This window comes from Cervus elaphus, chromosome 20, assembly GCF_910594005.1.
Source record: "Cervus elaphus chromosome 20, mCerEla1.1, whole genome shotgun sequence".
Classification (NCBI taxonomy): Eukaryota; Metazoa; Chordata; class Mammalia; order Artiodactyla; family Cervidae; genus Cervus; species Cervus elaphus.
This window is the reverse complement of record NC_057834.1, coordinates 56815015-56832467: the sequence shown is the minus strand read 5'-3', so window position 1 is coordinate 56832467 and position 17453 is coordinate 56815015. Positions and strand designations below refer to the sequence as shown.

General features: G+C 52.2%; 1 protein-coding gene across 1 annotated transcript; it reads left to right on the top strand.

Moving 5' to 3' along the window:
- The first annotated feature begins 1210 nt into the window (after window positions 1–1210).
- Window positions 1211–11541, top strand: LOC122677145 (chymosin). Its single transcript, XM_043876999.1, has 9 exons — window positions 1211–1361; window positions 4295–4445; window positions 5209–5326; window positions 6113–6231; window positions 7469–7668; window positions 8251–8364; window positions 9692–9836; window positions 10460–10558; window positions 11267–11541. Exons 1-9 carry the CDS (start codon window positions 1300–1302, stop codon window positions 11402–11404), a joined length of 1146 nt encoding a protein of 381 aa, XP_043732934.1. The 5' UTR covers window positions 1211–1299; the 3' UTR covers window positions 11405–11541.
- The last annotated feature ends 5912 nt before the right edge of the window (window positions 11542–17453 follow it).

Below are 17453 nucleotides of genomic sequence, written 5' to 3'. Positions count from 1 at the left end.
GGTCCACCTCTCTATTGCCCAGCCTGCCCTCTCTGCTCTAGGTCCATGCCCCACCTCCTCCACCCCATCAGGCCTTCCTCACTTTGTAGACCTCTGTCCTGCAGAGTGTGGGCAGCTGGCACCTCAGTCTCCCTCACATCCATGGTCCTAAAGCCCCTGCCTTAACTTGATTTGAACCTGATCTTCCAGTTCATAGTCTCCCTTCACACCTGGGATGTGATCTCCACTTTTGGGGCTGTGTCTTTGTTTTCCCTTTAGCCCTGATTCTCTCCCGGGTTCCAGGCCTGAGAGCATGTCTGGCCTGGACCTTGGGGCCCTCTGCTAGTCACAAGCCCCTGCACGTGTGCCCTGAGAGACTCTTTCGGGTCCTCTGTGTGTGGCTCAGACACCTAACCCATCCCCCAGACCTGACCATCATGTCGTAGCTTCCTCCTTTTCCTCTGTGTGTGGCACACATCTGCCCTCTTCGCCTGCCTTCCCCAGGCCTCCTAAGTGGCTCATGGGATCTGGCATCTACCCGTCCCCTCCCAACATCCTTCTAACATGGAACCAGGAGCCACAGCCTTATGGGGAGCAGGGGTCTTGGGCCTGCATCTCTCTTATTTTTTGGAGCTTTAAAAATTTTTTTATTTTTATTTTTTTGACCATGCCACGCAGCATGCAGGATGCAGGATCCCTGACCAGGGATCGAATCTGCGCCTCCCACCCGCCTTGCCCCACATTGGAAGCATAGAGACTTAACCACTGGACAACCAAGGAAGCCCCTGCATCTCTCTTAGATGGAGGTGACAGGCTGAACAAGCATCCTTGGCCTCAGATGCCCCTTGGGGAGTGGACTGAGTGGCTTCTGGAAACCTGGGCTGGGAGATCCCTGGACAGGGCAGGCTGGGACTCCTGTGAAGTCAGGCCCAGGAAAGGGAGGCATCGAGGGCTGGAAGGGGCCCACTGAGAACAGGCCTCTTTACTGACCACAAGGTGGGACATGAGATAGGGCTTTGGCTGTGGCCCCACCTGTGTTAGCTCAAGAAGTCCTGTTTGAAAGGGGAAATCAGGTCAGGGAGGCCTGAAGATCAGTCATGCGTACCCTTCAACTTTGAAGTCCCCGGGGTGGTGGAACCCATGGCCCTTATCAGAGTGGGTGTTGTGTAGTCTGGGTGCTATCTTAATGTGTTTGTGGAGTGGCCCGAATTTAGGGGCTATCTCTGCCGCTTGGGCTCCCAGCCAGAGGGAACCCCGCACCCTCTATAAAAGCTGTGGGAGTGGGCCCTGGCTGCAGTGGTGGCTGGACCCAGATCCAAAATGAGGTGTCTCGTGGTGCTACTTGCTGTCTTCGCTCTTTCCCAGGGTGCCGAGATCACCAGGTGAGTGTCAGGCCCCAGGGGAGGGGATGGGCATCACTTGCATCTGATCTGGGTGGGTCTCCCTCGTCTTCCAGCCATTGGTTCCCCTTGGGAGACCTCGAGGAAATGCGGCAGGTTCCCGGGATAATCGTTACCAGACAGTTTTGCCTTTTATGTTGGGGCCTTTTTCTCTAAAGCATTCCCCTATTCTTGAGGGTGTGGTGAACAAGAACAGGGGATCAGATGAGCTGTGTGGGAATTAAGCACACAGCTTCTGGAGTCAAACTGCCTGATCCTCAGCTTCATCGTGAACATAACGTAAACTTGTAAATTTAGGATGACAGAAGTATCCATCTCATAGGGTTGTCCTGAGGGGTAAGTTGTTGCTGTTTAGTCGCTAAGTCATGTCCAGCTCTTTGCGATCCCATGGACTGTAGCCCACCAGGCTCCTCTGTCCATGGGATTCTCCAGGCAAAAATTGGAGTGGGTTGCCATTCACTTCTCCAGGGGATCTTCTCTACCCAGGAATCAAACCCGAGTCTCCTGCATTGGCAGGCAGATTCTTTACCCAATGAGCCAGGGAAGCCCTCATAAGGGGTATATGAGTTAGTATTTATAAAATGCTCTGAAGAGTGCCTGGCACATTGTAGGAGTTATGTGTGCATCTGTTAGAGTTTCCTGCTGCGCCACATCCTTTGTGGGTGAAGTTTCCAAGTTCTCCTCCCAAAATTATAACTGGTATTTATTGAGTGCTTGCTACTAGATGCCAGACACTTAACTAAGGCTTTACCTATACTCTCACTAAGCCTAAGGGATTAGGTAGATAATATTTTTTGCATTTCACAGGTGAGGAAACTGCTGTTCAGGGAGGGTCCTTGAGCTGTCCAAGGCCTTGTGGTTAGATATGAAGGAGCCAAGACTTGGTCCTAGGTAGAGCGGTACTTTTTTTTTGGCTACACTGCGCAGCATCTGAGATCTTAGTGCCCTAGCCAGGGATCGAACCTGTGCCCCCTGCAGCGGAAGCTTGGATTCTTAACCACTGCACCACCAGGGAAGTCCCCTGGACTGGCACTCTTGCCTGAAACCACACTACCTCTGGTTCCCAGGTTCGAGCTCTGTCAAGGCCTGAGCCCAGGGAAACCTGAATCCATCCCTGGGAAGTAGGGTCCCTAAAAAGGGGTCCAGTGCCTTTCACCAGTGGGGGCTGCTGGTGGTGGTCTTAAAAGTGGAGTTCTTTCAAGTGCCAGGCACCTGGCCGGCTCAGCACGGCATCTGGAGGCAAAAGTGGGGTGGAGATTTCCACGGTGGTTGGAGCTGCAAACGTTTAGGGCTGCATTCCTGGTTCTTAGCATGGGGCGGTAGACTGCCTTTGAGCCTCGCTTGCCTTGAGGGTGGCCCTCTGGGTCCTGTGCCGAGACAGGACAGATCGGCAGAGTCGCAGGTACTACTCTGAGAGTCACCAGACACTCAGCTGTGGATCCTGAGCTGACAGGGAACCAGAGTTGGAACAAGCAGAAGGACATGGAGACACGAGAAAGGACAGCCGTGGGCTTACTCCCAGGAGCTCAGCCCAGCCTCCTTCCTTTCAGGCTGAAGTCCTTTTCTGTCATCAGAGACAAAGACTGAGCAACGTCTGGAGAACCTTTCATTTCTATTAATAGATCAGGTCCCAGCCGAAGTCACACATGAGGGCTGGGGGCGGGAGGCACCAGAGGAGAGACCGTCGTTAATATATGAGGCATTCCACATGGGATCCATTTGAGACATGAACAACGTGAGAAAACCCATTTTCTTTATGAGTCTTAAACCTGCTGCCCTTTTATTACTCTCAAAGCTCTTTCACACCTGTAGGCTCCAGTTGTCCTTAAAACAGCCCCAAGGAGGAGGACCACGTGACTCAGAGCTGGGTGACATTGGGAACCATCATGCTCTAGTCTTCCACTCTGCAGGAGAGGAAACTAAGAGCTGGAGAGGTTAAGTCACTCAGTTCGTCCACAGCAGTGCCCGAGAGTGGCTGGAAAGGAAGAGACAATCCATTTTGCACAGAAGTTGAAGCTCAGAGGGCCTTGACCAGCCACCAGCTTCCCGAGACTGAGTCTCCAACCAGCTTCTGCTGTTCTCCTTCTTGATCTCTTCCTGCTGATCTGCCTCCATCATCTATCATCTAAACTCTAACCATATTCACTGGGGACCATGCTCTGTGCTGAACCCGTTTGAAGAAATTCCACCCATGTTAAGCCGCACAGAGAGCCGAGAACAGGGTTGGCCAAGGGTGGGAGCATAGTCATATCTTTTTCCAGAGTGGGGGGGACACCATTTTCTTCCCCACACTGTATGCTCCTGGAAGGTAGAGACTGAACATTTCTCATGTGTCCCTGGTACCCCATACTGTACCTGGCACATAGTAGGCCCACAGCAAGGATTGGCGACCAAATGAGAATATGCTGAGTGTCTTTCAAACTGCAGAGCTGCAAACCCATCGTGTGTGTTAGTTGCTCAGTCACGTCTCTCTTTGAGGCCCCACGGACTGTAGCCCGTCCGGCTCCTCTGTCAATAGAATTCTCCAGGCAAGAATACTGAAGTGAGTTGCCATTTCCTTCTCCAGACGATCTTCCTGACCCAGGGATCAAACCTGGGTCTCCTGCATTACAGGCAGATTCTTTACTGTCTGAGCCACCATGGAAGCCTAGTCACCAGGGAAGCTGATTAGTGGCTTCTGAAATACATTGACTGAGTCTCCACCAGCATTAAAAAAGAGAAAGCAGTTGGAAATATCAGAGTGCATCGCAGTTGGTAATGGCCAGCATGGGCTAATGTAGAACACGACTTTTACTTTAGGTAATGGTACAAAAATGGAGAAGTAACTTATGGAGCCCAGAGCCTCTGGGCTCCTCTGAGGCTGGGCGGCCCTGGGGAGATGCCCACCTCATCATTTATTCTTCCCCTTGCCTCAGGATCCCTCTGTACAAAGGCAAGCCTCTGAGGAAGGCGCTGAAGGAGCGTGGGCTTCTGGAGGACTTCCTGCAGAAACAGCAGTATGGCGTCAGCAGCAAGTATTACGGCCTCGGGGAGGTGGCCAGCGTGCCCCTGACCAACTACCTGGATGTGAGTGGTTCTGCCAGCCTCCCAGTAGTGATCCCCTCACAGCGTGATGGACACCCTGCCCCCCTTTCCCTTTTTCAGGAATCAGGGAGCCCTGTGGGGGTGTGTGAGGCCGTCTCCCACCCCTCAGTAGCTCTCAGGAACCAGCAGGCCCTGCAAAACCGGTCCTCCCACCTTCAAGGGTCTGAGCCCAGATGACCTGCCTGCAGAGAGCATCCCTTGGGGACACATGGTCTGCTCCCAGATCCAGCCTCACACATGACTCTTTCAGGTCCAGGGAACCCACGTTTTAGGTTGACTGGGCAGGGAGGGGGCAGCTGGTGCCCACTGTCAGGAGCGCCCCCTATGCCCTCTTCCTTTCTGGAGCTTGTCTCTCTCATCTGTCACTCAGTAAACAACCCACCCTTTTTCTCTTCTGTGCCATCGTTTCCTTATCTAGGTCATCCCCACCCCCACCTAAGCCCCAGTTTTGACACCCAGAGAGAGCTGGAAGGAGGTGTGGCTGGGGCACCTTGAGTCTGGGGTCTGTACCTAGATGGTGTCCCACCTCTGTGGCCCTGTCCCTGGCCGGTGGCCCAGGCTCCCTGCCAGGCAGGGTTTACATTTTGCTCTAGTGTCTGCTCTGGGGGCGATTCCAGCAGGGGTTGCAGGATTTGCGGCAGAAATCACAGAGCCTACAGAACCGAACAGGCTCCGGGCTGGGCATCAACGCTCCCCAATCCCTCACGCGGTGCTCCCAGCCTGACCCGCTGCTGTCTGTCCTCAGAGTCAGTACTTTGGGAAGATCTACCTCGGGACCCCGCCGCAGGAGTTCACCGTGCTGTTTGACACTGGCTCCTCCGACTTCTGGGTACCCTCTATCTACTGCAAGAGCAATGCCTGCAGTGAGTGATACCCCCGGCCCTGCCCACCCCTCTGCTCTGCCAGTCGTGGTCAGGGTGGCCCGGCTTGGGGTGGGATGTGTCTGCGTGTTGTGGGGAGAGCTGGCTTGGACATTCCCAGGCTCCTGGTTGTGTCCTATCTTCTTGCTCAACCCTTCCACTGGCCGCAGACTGGGTAGATGTGCAAATCACAGATCTGATGTATAAAGCACCAATTAGAAATGGGGGAACTTTGTTTTATATTTTCGGCTCTGTTAGGAGTCAAGGCAGACCCCTTACCCTCCTGGGTGCTGAGTTTTTCTTTCTATAAAATAGGGCCATGACATGCCAGTCGGTTCTAAGAGAATAAAGTGAGAGGCACTGAGAAAACACTAAATATATGTAAATAATTTATTTCTCCAACCATCTTGGGAAATCGGCGCTCTTTTTATCCTTATTCATCAGGTGAGGAAACCAAGGTTGAGAGAAGCAAAGAGACTTGTTGGAAATTACAAAGCTGGTATATGCTAGTCTCTGGAAACCATAGAGATGGCTTTCTTTTTTTCTTTTTGTTTGAAAGTTATGAAGGTAGCACTGGGGGTCAGAGAGGTGGATTGAGCAGCAAAGAATAATTTTCTTGACTGAGCTTTGCGGGATCCAGACAGAACTGGCTGCTTATTTTCAGTAGAGAGAATGGTTAGTATTGAGACCGTATTCTCATGAGAGCTGGTGAGGATTTAGCCCCTGTTAGCAACTGTCAGGTGGAGAGAAGATGCTCTGGGTCCCACTAACCCTGAGCCTGTGTTCCAGAAAACCACCAGCGCTTCGACCCGAGAAAGTCGTCCACCTTCCAGAACCTGGGCAAGCCCCTGTCTATCCGCTATGGCACGGGCAGCATGCAGGGCATCCTGGGCTACGACACCGTCACTGTGAGTGGAGCTTGGGACCAGCCAGTCCTTGCCTTCCCCTCCCCACCAGCCACTGCCCCACCCAGACACCCTGGCTCCGGGCTGTGCCACGGCTGGTGCCAAGGGGCTCTCTGTGTCCTGCCCTTGTGGGTGGCCCCCCTGGGAGAGGACTCGGAGAGGGAGCTTAGCCAGCAGCAGCTGCGGGGTGTCCCTCCCTCCCTTCCCCTTTTCCTTCCCATGTCAGTTCCCACCCGAGAGGCTTCTCTGGGTCCAGTTTCCATCTTCCCAACCCCTTTTTCACTTGACCTTGCCATAGTCACTGTGATCTCATCTTAAATTTAGTTCTTTCAACAACCCTTTGAGGAAGCTAGTCTCACCCCCATTGTTCAGATGAGGGACCCGAGGATCAGATGAGCTGATAACTTGCTTGAAGTCACACAGCTGGTGATGGTGGGCGCTGTCAGACCCACGTCTCCGCCTCTGGATTTGACTTCACTTTATAAGTCATAGAGCAGTGCATCCTTTCAAGCCAGAAAGCATGTGTGCCCTCTGGACAAGGGTTCCTTTTGCTTTCGGCCCTCTTTTCCTTCTGAAGTACTTGATTCAATGGCCAGCAAGTAGTAAGTACCCAATACATGTTAGCATCTTTCCTTCCATCCTCACCCACCATCTAAAATTAAAATCAAGCAGTATCCCTTGGTGTTCATCACCTTGCTCTTCCTTGAGTTCTTCCTGGGATCTGGCTGAAGTCTCTTTTGCTGTGAGCCCGAAGGCTCAGAGAAGAACTTGTCCAAGGTCACACAGCACACGGCAAAGCGAGGATGCACAGCAAGGTCTTTTAGATGCATACCGCGTGCGTGTTCTTTCTATCCATCCTGCTGCTCCCCCAAGCGCTTCCCTGGGAGGTGCCCCAGGTGCAGCCAATGGAAGGGCTGCAGGCCGGCAGAGGGCCCTTTGAGCAGCCCTTGTTTCACCCTGTTCTTTCGGCTCATCCTCAATTTCTGCACCATGAGCACTGCTCTCTCTACCCCGACCTGTACCCTCTCTTCCCCTGCCAATCAGCCCCCTGGCTCGTCAGACCAATTCCCTCAAAACCACAGCACAGAGCTGAAAAAGGAAGCTTTTCTCTCTTAAGCTCACATAACTACACTGCCCACTGAGGGCAAGGCGGGCTGGCAAAGACAGGCTTGTTCTGAGCCCTCTATGGGTCCTCTGGCTGCAGGGCCTGCTGGTGGAGGTCACTCTGCCTCTCTTGCAGGTCTCTGACATTGTGGATGTCCAGCAGACAGTAGGCCTGAGCACCCAGGAGCCTGGTGACGTCTTCACCTATGCCGAGTTCGATGGGATCCTGGGGATGGCCTACCCCTCGCTCGCCTCAGAGTACTCAGTGCCCGTGTTTGACAACATGATGAACAGGCACCTGGTGGCCCAAGACGTGTTCTCGGTTTACATGGACAGGTAGGAGCTGCACCCAGCCTGGGCCAGACTTCCACGGCCTGGCAGGGACCACTGAATGAGGAGGGTCTACCTCTTTGAGGACACTGCAATTCAAGGACTCCAGCATCTAAGCACACCTCTCCTTGTTTCCAGGCACATCTAACCCTCTATCTAAAGGCCCCAACATGGTCATGGATGCAGCCAGGGTCCACTGGGCCGGAGTTTGACCTTCATTTCTGTCATTTAAAAAAAAGAAGCTTGACTCTATCTCTGTACAGGGGATTTTAACCTCTTTTTTTCTTGCAAAGTGATAGGCCTCAGTAATCATTTACTGATGTCATTGAGATTTTCAGATGCTTCTAGCAGGCTCTGAGGGAGTTCAGGCTTCTCCTTTCAGTATGCAGGAGATATTAGAGCAGAGCCTGGCGCAGCTGGGAGAAGAGCTGGGAGAGCTCATCTGAAGTCTCTGGGGTGGAGGTGGGGGCTAGGGGTGGGAGAAGAGTGGGGAGGGGTCTGAATCGCCTCTGCCCTGTGTGGGGCTGGGATACCTCTTCTCAAAGCCACAGTGTCAGGGTGCAATAACATGCCTTTCCTTGGTTTCAGGAATGGCCAGGAAAGCATGCTCACGCTGGGGGCCATTGACCCATCCTACTACACAGGATCCCTGCACTGGGTACCCGTGACTGTGCAGAAGTACTGGCAGTTCACTGTGGACAGGTGGGTGAGAGGCAGCCATGGCCTTGCTAGAGGCCGACTCCAAGAGTGGGGCCGTGAGGATCCAGGGCTCAGCCCAGCTGCTCGTCACATCCAAGTCTGAATCAGATGCTCCAAGGCCAAGGGTCCTTGATAGTGAGATTGCTGACCATTCACTTACACTTTATTAATAAGATTGTTCTGTGCTGTGCTTAGTCGCTCAGTCGTGTCCCAACTCTTTTCGACCCCATGGACTGTAGCCCGCCAGGCTCCTCTGTCCATGGAATTCTCCAGGCAAGAATACTGGAGTGGGTTGCATGCCCTGCTCCAGGGGATTTTCCCTGGAAACCCAGGGACTGAACCCAGGTTTCCCGCATTGCAGGTGGATTCTTTACCATCTGAGCCACCAGGGAAGCCCAAGAATACTGGAGTGGGTAGTCTATCCCTTCTCCAGGGGATCTTCCAGACTGAGGAATCAAACTGGAGTCTCCTGCATTTCAGGTGGATTCTTTTCCAGCAGAGCTACCAGGGATGCCTCATCTGGGGCTTCCCAGGTGGCGCTAGTGGTAAACAATCCACCTGCCTCTGCAGGAGACATAAGAGACGTGGGTTCTGTCTCTGGGTTGGAAAGATCCCCTGGAGAAGGAAATGACAACTCACTCCAGTACTCTTGCCTGAGAATCCCATAGCCAGAGGAGCATGGTGGGCTACGGTCCAAAGGGTTGTAAAGAGTCAGACAGGACTGAAGCTGCTTAACGTGGTCACTGTGCTTACCCAGCACTATTACCTGCCAGGCATTGTGCTGGGTGAGAATGTGACTGCTTCATTTGCTCCTCACCGAAATCCTGTGGAGCGGTGCCATGATTATCTTCATTTTGTAATTTACTAACATTGAGCTTGAACCTCGTGACCATCCCCTGGGGAAGTCAAGGAAGGGGTGCTAATGGACACATTTTGCAGATGAGAAGCCTGAGTGCAGAAAGGTTGGGGAACTTGCAGCAAGGACATGGCAGGAGAAAACTGGAAACCAGATCTTTCGGCAAAGCTTGCAGTGCTCCTCCTATCCTCTCCCTTAGTGCATGTAACTTTGTTGTTTCATTGACCCTTCTGTCCCAGAGAAGGTCAAGTGACCTCCATTTAGCCACTGCTGAGTTGGGAGAAAATGATTTTGGGTTTTTTTCTCTGAGTTCAGGAAGTTATGGGGGCTCCAAGAAGGAGCCCAAAGAAAAGGACCTGGGATGGCTGGACTTCCTTCCTGCCAAGGTCCCTGGCAGGGGAGGCTGGAAGGGGCCCAAGGAGGGAGGGCTGGATGCTGGACGCGCTGCAGGGCCACCCTGTCTCCCCTCTGCAGTGTTACCATCAACGGTATGGTTGTGGCCTGCGACGGTGGCTGTCAGGCCATCCTGGACACGGGCACCTCCCTGCTGGTCGGGCCCAGCAGCGACATCCTCAACATCCAGGAGGCCATTGGAGCCACCCAGAACCGGTATGGCGAGGTGAGGCCAGACCCTTATCCCCACCTCCCCAGAACCTCCGAAGAGGGAAGCCCCTTTGCACATGGAAGCAATGACAGAGGGAAATGGTGAGGGGCCTGTTCCCCTGCAGGGGGTGGGAGGCCTTCACGATGACCTGGCTCTTCTAGCTTTGGCCACTTGGCGTAGGGGCTCCCATGTCTCACACAATGACAGCAGTCTGACCTCCTGTCCCCAGAGAGGGTCACACATCCCTGACTCTCTGAGCTTTGCTCTGCCCTTCACCGATGAGTCTCCCTGCATTCTGCCTGTCAGCTAAGTGCTCCCAGTGTCCTTGGGAGCTCTGGCTGGGCTTGGAGGGAAACATCGAGGCCAACCCCTCCTTGTCTCCATCCTTGGGTCCAGCTGGTGTCTGTCCCTCGGCTGGATGACAGGTGGTCCCCATCAGTGCGACTCCCTTGAGATCCAAGAACTTCCCTGGGGTCCTCTGAGTAGCAGATCCTCCCCTCTGCTCGGCTCCAGTGTAGAGCAAGGGGTCCTGCCTGGGACTTCCTCTGGCAGTCAGAGCGCACTTCCTCTGACTTCCTCTGGCAGTCAGATCGCACCCATAGCCCTTCTAAGAGGACTTCCCTCCCTCTGTTCTTTAGTTTGACATCGACTGCGACAGCCTGAGCAGCATGCCCACTGTGGTCTTTGAGATAAATGGCAAAATGTACCCACTGACCCCCTCCGCCTATACCAACCAGGTATGCATCTCCAGAGAGGAGCCTGGCTTCACCAAGCTCTCCTCCTCTCTCTTGGCAACTCGGCATGTTGGTGATAAGAGGCAAGGCCTAGATGGACAGAACAGGTTGTACATTTAGACCACCCGGCCCTTCGGAGTAGGATGAGGCTGTCCTGGGGCAACCTCATCCTGGGAGAAGTAGGGCAAACCAGAAGGACAGGCCCCAGGGCCCAAGGGAGGGTGGGGGCTGCTTGTAGGACTCTGCATCCACTGTGCTGGCTTCTAAGCCCTGGGGCCTTGGGCTTTGTTCAGGATTTTTCTTAGTAGCCTGGGGTTTGTGGGCATCCAAACTTTGTCCCTACTGCCCTTCTGGCTTCAGCTTTAACCTAATCCTCAGCACCCCAAACAGTCAAGGCCTGAGATCCCCACGCCTGCTCTGGAGGGAGGTCATCAGGGCCATAGGTGCTTAAAGCAGGAGGGTGGGGGGGTTGGGGAGGACAAGTGAGAGGGGAGGGGACCCACTAGATGATCTTGGATTCAGTCACTTTAGTTCTGAATATAAATTTCTTCATTTGTTGAGCAGGCAAATCTGATACTTGTTTGCTTACCTCCGAAGGTGATTTCAAGGGTGAAAGGAAATAATAGATGAGAAGATGATTGAGGGGGTGGGGTAGGAAAGACACAGCAACTGGGGTTGGAACCAGCTTCATGTCCCCCTTCCCTTTCCCAGGACGAGGACTTCTGTACCAGTGGCTTCCAGGCTGACAGTCGTTCCCGTCATTGGATCCTGGGGGATGTTTTCATCCGAGAGTATTACAGCGTCTTTGACAGGGTCAACAACCTCGTGGGGCTGGCCAAAGCCATCTGATCACATCGCTGACCAAGAACCTCACTGTGCCCACACAGCTGCACATACACACACACACATGTACATGAGCACACGCGCACACACACAGATGAGGTTTTCAGACAGATGATTCTCAATAAATGTTGTCTTTCTGCAAAGTCTGGCTTCCTTTGGGGCTGAACCCCTGCACCGCTCTGGGGGTGGGATGTGATAGTCATGTGGTGTGTCTAGCAGAGCCAGAGCCACATGCATAGAGGAGGGTTGGGGAGTTGATAGGTGGAGACCTTTACAAGGAAATTGGCCATTTCAAAATCAGGTCAGGATTTTAAAAACAAGATCCGTCTTGTCTTCTTGTTTTCTCATTCTACATGTTTTTAGGGAAAGAGTGCAGTAAGGAAGACTTTTCTAGGCTGAGATTGTACCTGGGGAACAAGGGCTTGAGGTGGAATTGAGTAGAGAATGTTCTCCCAGGGAGAGAATGGCTCTAGGTCTATGGTCTATTAAGAGAAGGGCTTAATGGCTATTTGGAGCAGACAGTGGGACAGGCAAAGGGTATCTGGGAAGGTCTGAGGGTCCTGGGGTTGCCATGGGGAAGAACCGCAGCCAAGAGTCCCATCCTCTGTCTTAGACGCTTCAAACCTGATTCGCCAGTGCCTGAAAAGTGGCTACATTTCAGGGGCAGACCCATGTCCACCAGCTCACAGAGGTGGGCGTGTCTAAGCTGGCAAGGAGCACAGATGTCAGTGAATAGACCGCCCAGGCTCACAGGTCCCTGCAGCTCCTCCTGAGCAGGGGAGAGGCCACTGAGGAAACACAAATATCAAGGGGTCAGAACAAGGGCATCTAGGCATATGTCAGGTTTTTCTCCGTCATGCTACTTTGAGGTGCTGTGATGGGCAGGCCAACCAACCTCCTTGGGAGGTCCCAGTGCTGGGCCCCTTGGCCAGACCTGTACATGTTTATTCCCTCCACCTTCCCTCCCTTCTCTCTGCACCCCTTCTAGTCTTTTCTCCAAAGGGGACAGTGCAATTGATCAGGCTTCATTTTTCTAAATCTCAGCCAGTCTTGTCCCCAGTATGGTGATTGTGCTTTAAATCACACCTTTATAATAGCTGAACTCTCAGAAGGGGGACTGGGGCCACGTTACTACCTAGTCCCTGCCTGCAGTGTATGCTGACCACACGTGCCCTGCAAAGACCTGAGGAGCAGGTGTCACGTAGCACATCTCAGAGAGCCTGAAGTTAGAGGTTTGGCTGTGACACTTCACAAAGGAGACTGTCCTTTAGGAAGTGGGGGGAGGGGCCCCCAGCAGGAGATGTGGATGATGTCCTGTTGACGGGACCCTCTTGGGGCGTCTCCTGGGGTCTTTCCCAGCTGTGGTGTGCTGTGCTTTGCTAAGTCACTGCAGCCGTATCTGACTCTGTGACCCTATAGACTAGCCCACCAGGCTCCTCTGTCCATGGGATTTTCCAGGCAAGAATACTGGAGTGGGTTGCTATACCCTTCTCCAGGGGATATTCCTGACCCAGGGATCAAACCCACGTCTCCTGCATTGCAGGCAGATTCTTTACCTCTGAGCCACTGAGGAAGCCATACCTGAGGACAAACAAAACGGGGGACCCAGGGCGGTGGAGGTGCTGTGGCAGTGGCTTTCTGGGTCTGTGAGCCGAGGAGGGAACTGGGGGCCTCTGGGAGGGAAGGAGCCAGGCTGCACTGTGGAGAGTGATGTGGAGGAAGAAGGGCTTAGGTTGCAGTCCCCAGGGAACTGAGGGGCCTGGGGTGGGTTGGGGCAGAGGAGACAAGAGAATATCCTGGGACCCCAAGGGCAGAGGACATCCTTGGTGCTCGAGCCTTACAGGATCAGAAAGGCAAGTGCGGTGCTGAGTAAGTTCTAGCATGCATTAGGTGGCTAGTCTGAGCCTCACTTCTCTTATCTATAATCGGTGCTGCCTGTTTGCCAAGAATGAGACAGAACTGGGCCATTTTCTGTATTGTTAGGCTTCTTTTAGATTAAAAAAAAAAAAAAACCAACAACTGAGCAGGCTCATAAAAATTGAGGTATATTACAATGGATTGCACTTAACAAATTGTAAACATCCAAACCTCAATTGGAGATAATGTAGAAAGTCCTAAATATGATGACTTTCGCAAACAAGAAGCTTGGGCCAAATGGCCCCTATTGCAACCTCTGCCCACTGGCCTGGGTGGTGACCCCTGTCCTCAGCGGGCAGCACCCCTCTGGGGCTCATGGGCGATGGCAGCCTCACAGTCCGCTCCTGGAGTTTCTCCTTGCTGCAGAGAAATCTCTGCTTGGAACGTTCTCCACACTCCTACTCCTTTCTCCAACTTTTATTTATTTATTTTGTCATACATTGATATGAATCAGCCATAGATTTACACGTATTCCCCATCCCGATCCCCCCTCCCACCTCCCTCTCCACCCGATTCCTCTGGGTCTTCCCAGTGCACCAGGCCCGAGCACTTGTCTCATGCATCCCACCTGGGCTGGTGATCTGTTTCACCATAAATAGTATACATGCTGTTCTTTTGAAATATCCCACCCTCACATTCTCCCACAGAGTTCAAAAGTCTGTTCTGTATTTCTGTGTCTCTTTTTCTGTTTTGCATATAGGGTTATTGTTACCATCTTTCTAAATTCCATATATATGTGTTAGTATGCTGTAATGTTCTTTATCTTTCTGGCTTACTTCACTCTGTATAAGGGGCTCCAGTTTCATCCATCTCATTAGGACTGATTCAAATGAATTCTTTTTAACGGCTGAGTAATATTCCATGGTGTATATGTACCACAGCTTCCTTATCCATTCATCTGCTGATGGGCATCTAGGTTGCTTCCATGTCCTGGCTATTATAAACAGTGCTGCGATGAACATTGGGGTGCACGTGACTCTTTCAGATCTGGTTTCCTCAGTGTGTATGCCCAGAAGTGGGATTGGTGGGTCATATGGCAGTTCTATTTCCAGTTTTTTAAGAAATCTCCACACTGTTCTCCATAGCGGCTGTACTAGTTTGCATTCCCACCAACAGTGTAAGAGGGTTCCCTTTTCTCCACACCCTCTCCAGCATTTATTGCTTGTAGACTTTTGGATAGCAGCCATCCTGACTGGCGAGTAATGGTACCTCATTGTGGTTTTGATTTGCATTTCTCTGATAATGAGTGATGTTGAGCATCTTTTCATGTGTTTGTTAGCCATCTGTATGTCTTCTTTGGAGAAATGTCTGTTTAGTTCTCTGGCCCATTTTTTGATTGGGTCATTTATTTTTCTGGAATTGAGCTGCAGGAGTTGCTTGTATATTTTTGAGATTAATCCTTTGTCTGTTTCTTCATTTGCTATTATTTTCTCCCAATCTGAGGGCTGTCTTTTCACCTTACTTATAGTTTCCTTTGTAGTGCAAAAGCTTTTAAGTTTCATTAGGTCCCATTTGTTTAGTTTTGCTTTTGTTTCCAATATTCTGGGAGGTGGGTCATAGAGGATCTTGCTGTGATTTATGTCGGAGAGTGTTTTGCCTATGTTCTCCTCTAGGAGTTTTATAGTTTCTGGTCTTACATTTAGATCTTTAATCCATTTTGAGTTTATTTTTGTGTATGGTGTTAGAAAGTGTTCTAGTTTCATTCTTTTACAAGTGGTTGACCAGTTATCCCAGCACCACTTGTTAAAGAGGTTGTCTTTTTTCCATTGTATATCCTTGCCTCCTTTGTCCTCCAAATCTCCCCTCAGTCCAGCCCTCTTCAGGATTCCTGACAAGGGTTTGGCGCCCTCCTGTGGCGCCTGCTGGGCCCAACCCTTTCCCTAGGGTCCACTTGGCGTTTTTATATTCTTCTCTGTTTCCCGCCAGGACTGTGGGCTCCCTAGGGGCAGACACTCCTCTCTTTGATATCTTGGGAGGCCTAACTCGTGGAATGCCCCCATCAGGTGCTGTTGAATGAGTGATTCGCTCGTTCTCATCAGTCATACTACTTGCTGCTTGTCTCCTGTTTCCTTGCCATCTTTATAACTGTATCCACTGCACACTCAGGTACCTTCTCCCTCCCGCTGTGAGCCTGGGGAATGGCTTAGCACGTGCAGGGAGGATGCTGAAGGGGAGAGAAGAAGCCAAGCTGTGTGCAGGGTTTGAAGTTTCTGCCAAGGGGCCCATGCCAGGCTCTTCAGCAGGTTGGGGGGGGAGGTGGGACTGCAAGGTGATGAAGGGGTCTTGCTAGGAGCACATCTGTCGTTTGTTTGTGAAGAAGCCAGCCCGGAGGCCAGTGAGGCGCTGTGATGCTGGCAGAGACCCTCCAGGGTCAGTGACTCCCTGCTGTGTCTCTCACCAGCACTGTCTGCTGGCGAGAACCAGGCCAGGAGGGTGTCCACCCTCTGGGGCAGTTGCTGCGCTCTTCCCACCGTGTGGCCACACCCAGTGCCCTGCAGGCCTGGCCTCCGGGCCTTGGCTCATGCCATTCCCTTTCCACTCTTGGACCTGTGAACTGCTCCCCACCCTTCAAGACCAGCTTTAACTGTCCTGAGGTGAGCCCTCTCCAACTCCACCGGACTGCAACCTCCCAGTGTCCTAATTGCTCTGCGGGGATCTTTACAACAGCGTTTATCTCGCCACTTAGTTGTTTATGACACGTTGGTGGTCTCTGCTCGAGTCCCTGACAGCACAACATCTTTCCTCTCTGAGTCCTAAGCTCCTCAGTGCCCCGGGGACTTCCTGGCACAATGTGGGGACTTCTGCCTTGTGATATGAGCAGGCAAGTATCTGACCTGGAGGCATGATTCCTAAGTGCTGAGACAAGCTAGCTCACACACACAGACACACAGACACACACACGGAGACACACACAGACACACACAGACACACAAAGACACACACACAGACATACAGACACACACAAAGACACACACAAAGACACACACACAGACACACACACACACACACATGCAAAGACACACAGACACACACACACAAAGACACACACACAGACACACACACACAAAGGCATACACACAGGCACACACACATACACACACAAAGACACACACAGACACACACAAAGACACACACACAGACACACACAGACACACAGACACACACAGAGGCACACACACACACACAGACACACACAGACACAGAGACACAGACACACACACACGGAGACACACACACACAGACACACAGACACACATAGAGACCCACACAGAGACACATAGACACACACACATGGAGACACACACACACAGACACACACACACACAGAGACACAGACACACACAGACACATACACACACAGACACACACACAGACACACAGACACACACAGAGGCACACAGACACACACAGACACATAGACACACACAGAGACACACAGACACAGAGACACACACACAGAGACACACAGACACACAGACACACACAGAGACACACACACATGGAGACACACACACTCTGACACACATAGAGACACACACAAAGACACATAGACACATACACGGAGACACACACACACAGACACACAGACACACACAGAGACACACACAAAGACACATAGACACACACAGAGAGACACACACACACAGACACACAGACACACACACAAAGTCTCCAGGTCTCCTGCCAGTCCCTGCCCCACCCCTGCCCCTGAGCACATACACGAGCCCTATTCCCAGCTCCTCTTCCTTCCTTGTCACTCATTTCCCTGCCAGTTCTTTTCATGCTAATGAGAGGAAGCTCTGGCCAGAGAGAAGCTTGGAAAGGAAGTCTTTGAAATGGAAATGTTATGACAAAATGATGGATTGTTTTCTGAGCTGTGCAGTTTGTTTCTCCCTTGCAGCCGCAGAAGGGGAGAACATCTCCTCACAGGGAGTGCTGGAGGTTGCCCGCCTCAGGAAGCCCTAGATAGCGGGAACTGCAAGTGATATACACACCAGGAGCAGGTAGCGGCAGGGGGAAACCTTGGGCAGGCAGAGGACACAGCTGGACACTGCCCAGGAGCCCTGTCTGGAGCAGGGGCCCTGACAGACCAGAGAAGGCAGTAGCTTCCTGCTGAGGCCAGGAGAAACGTCTGGCC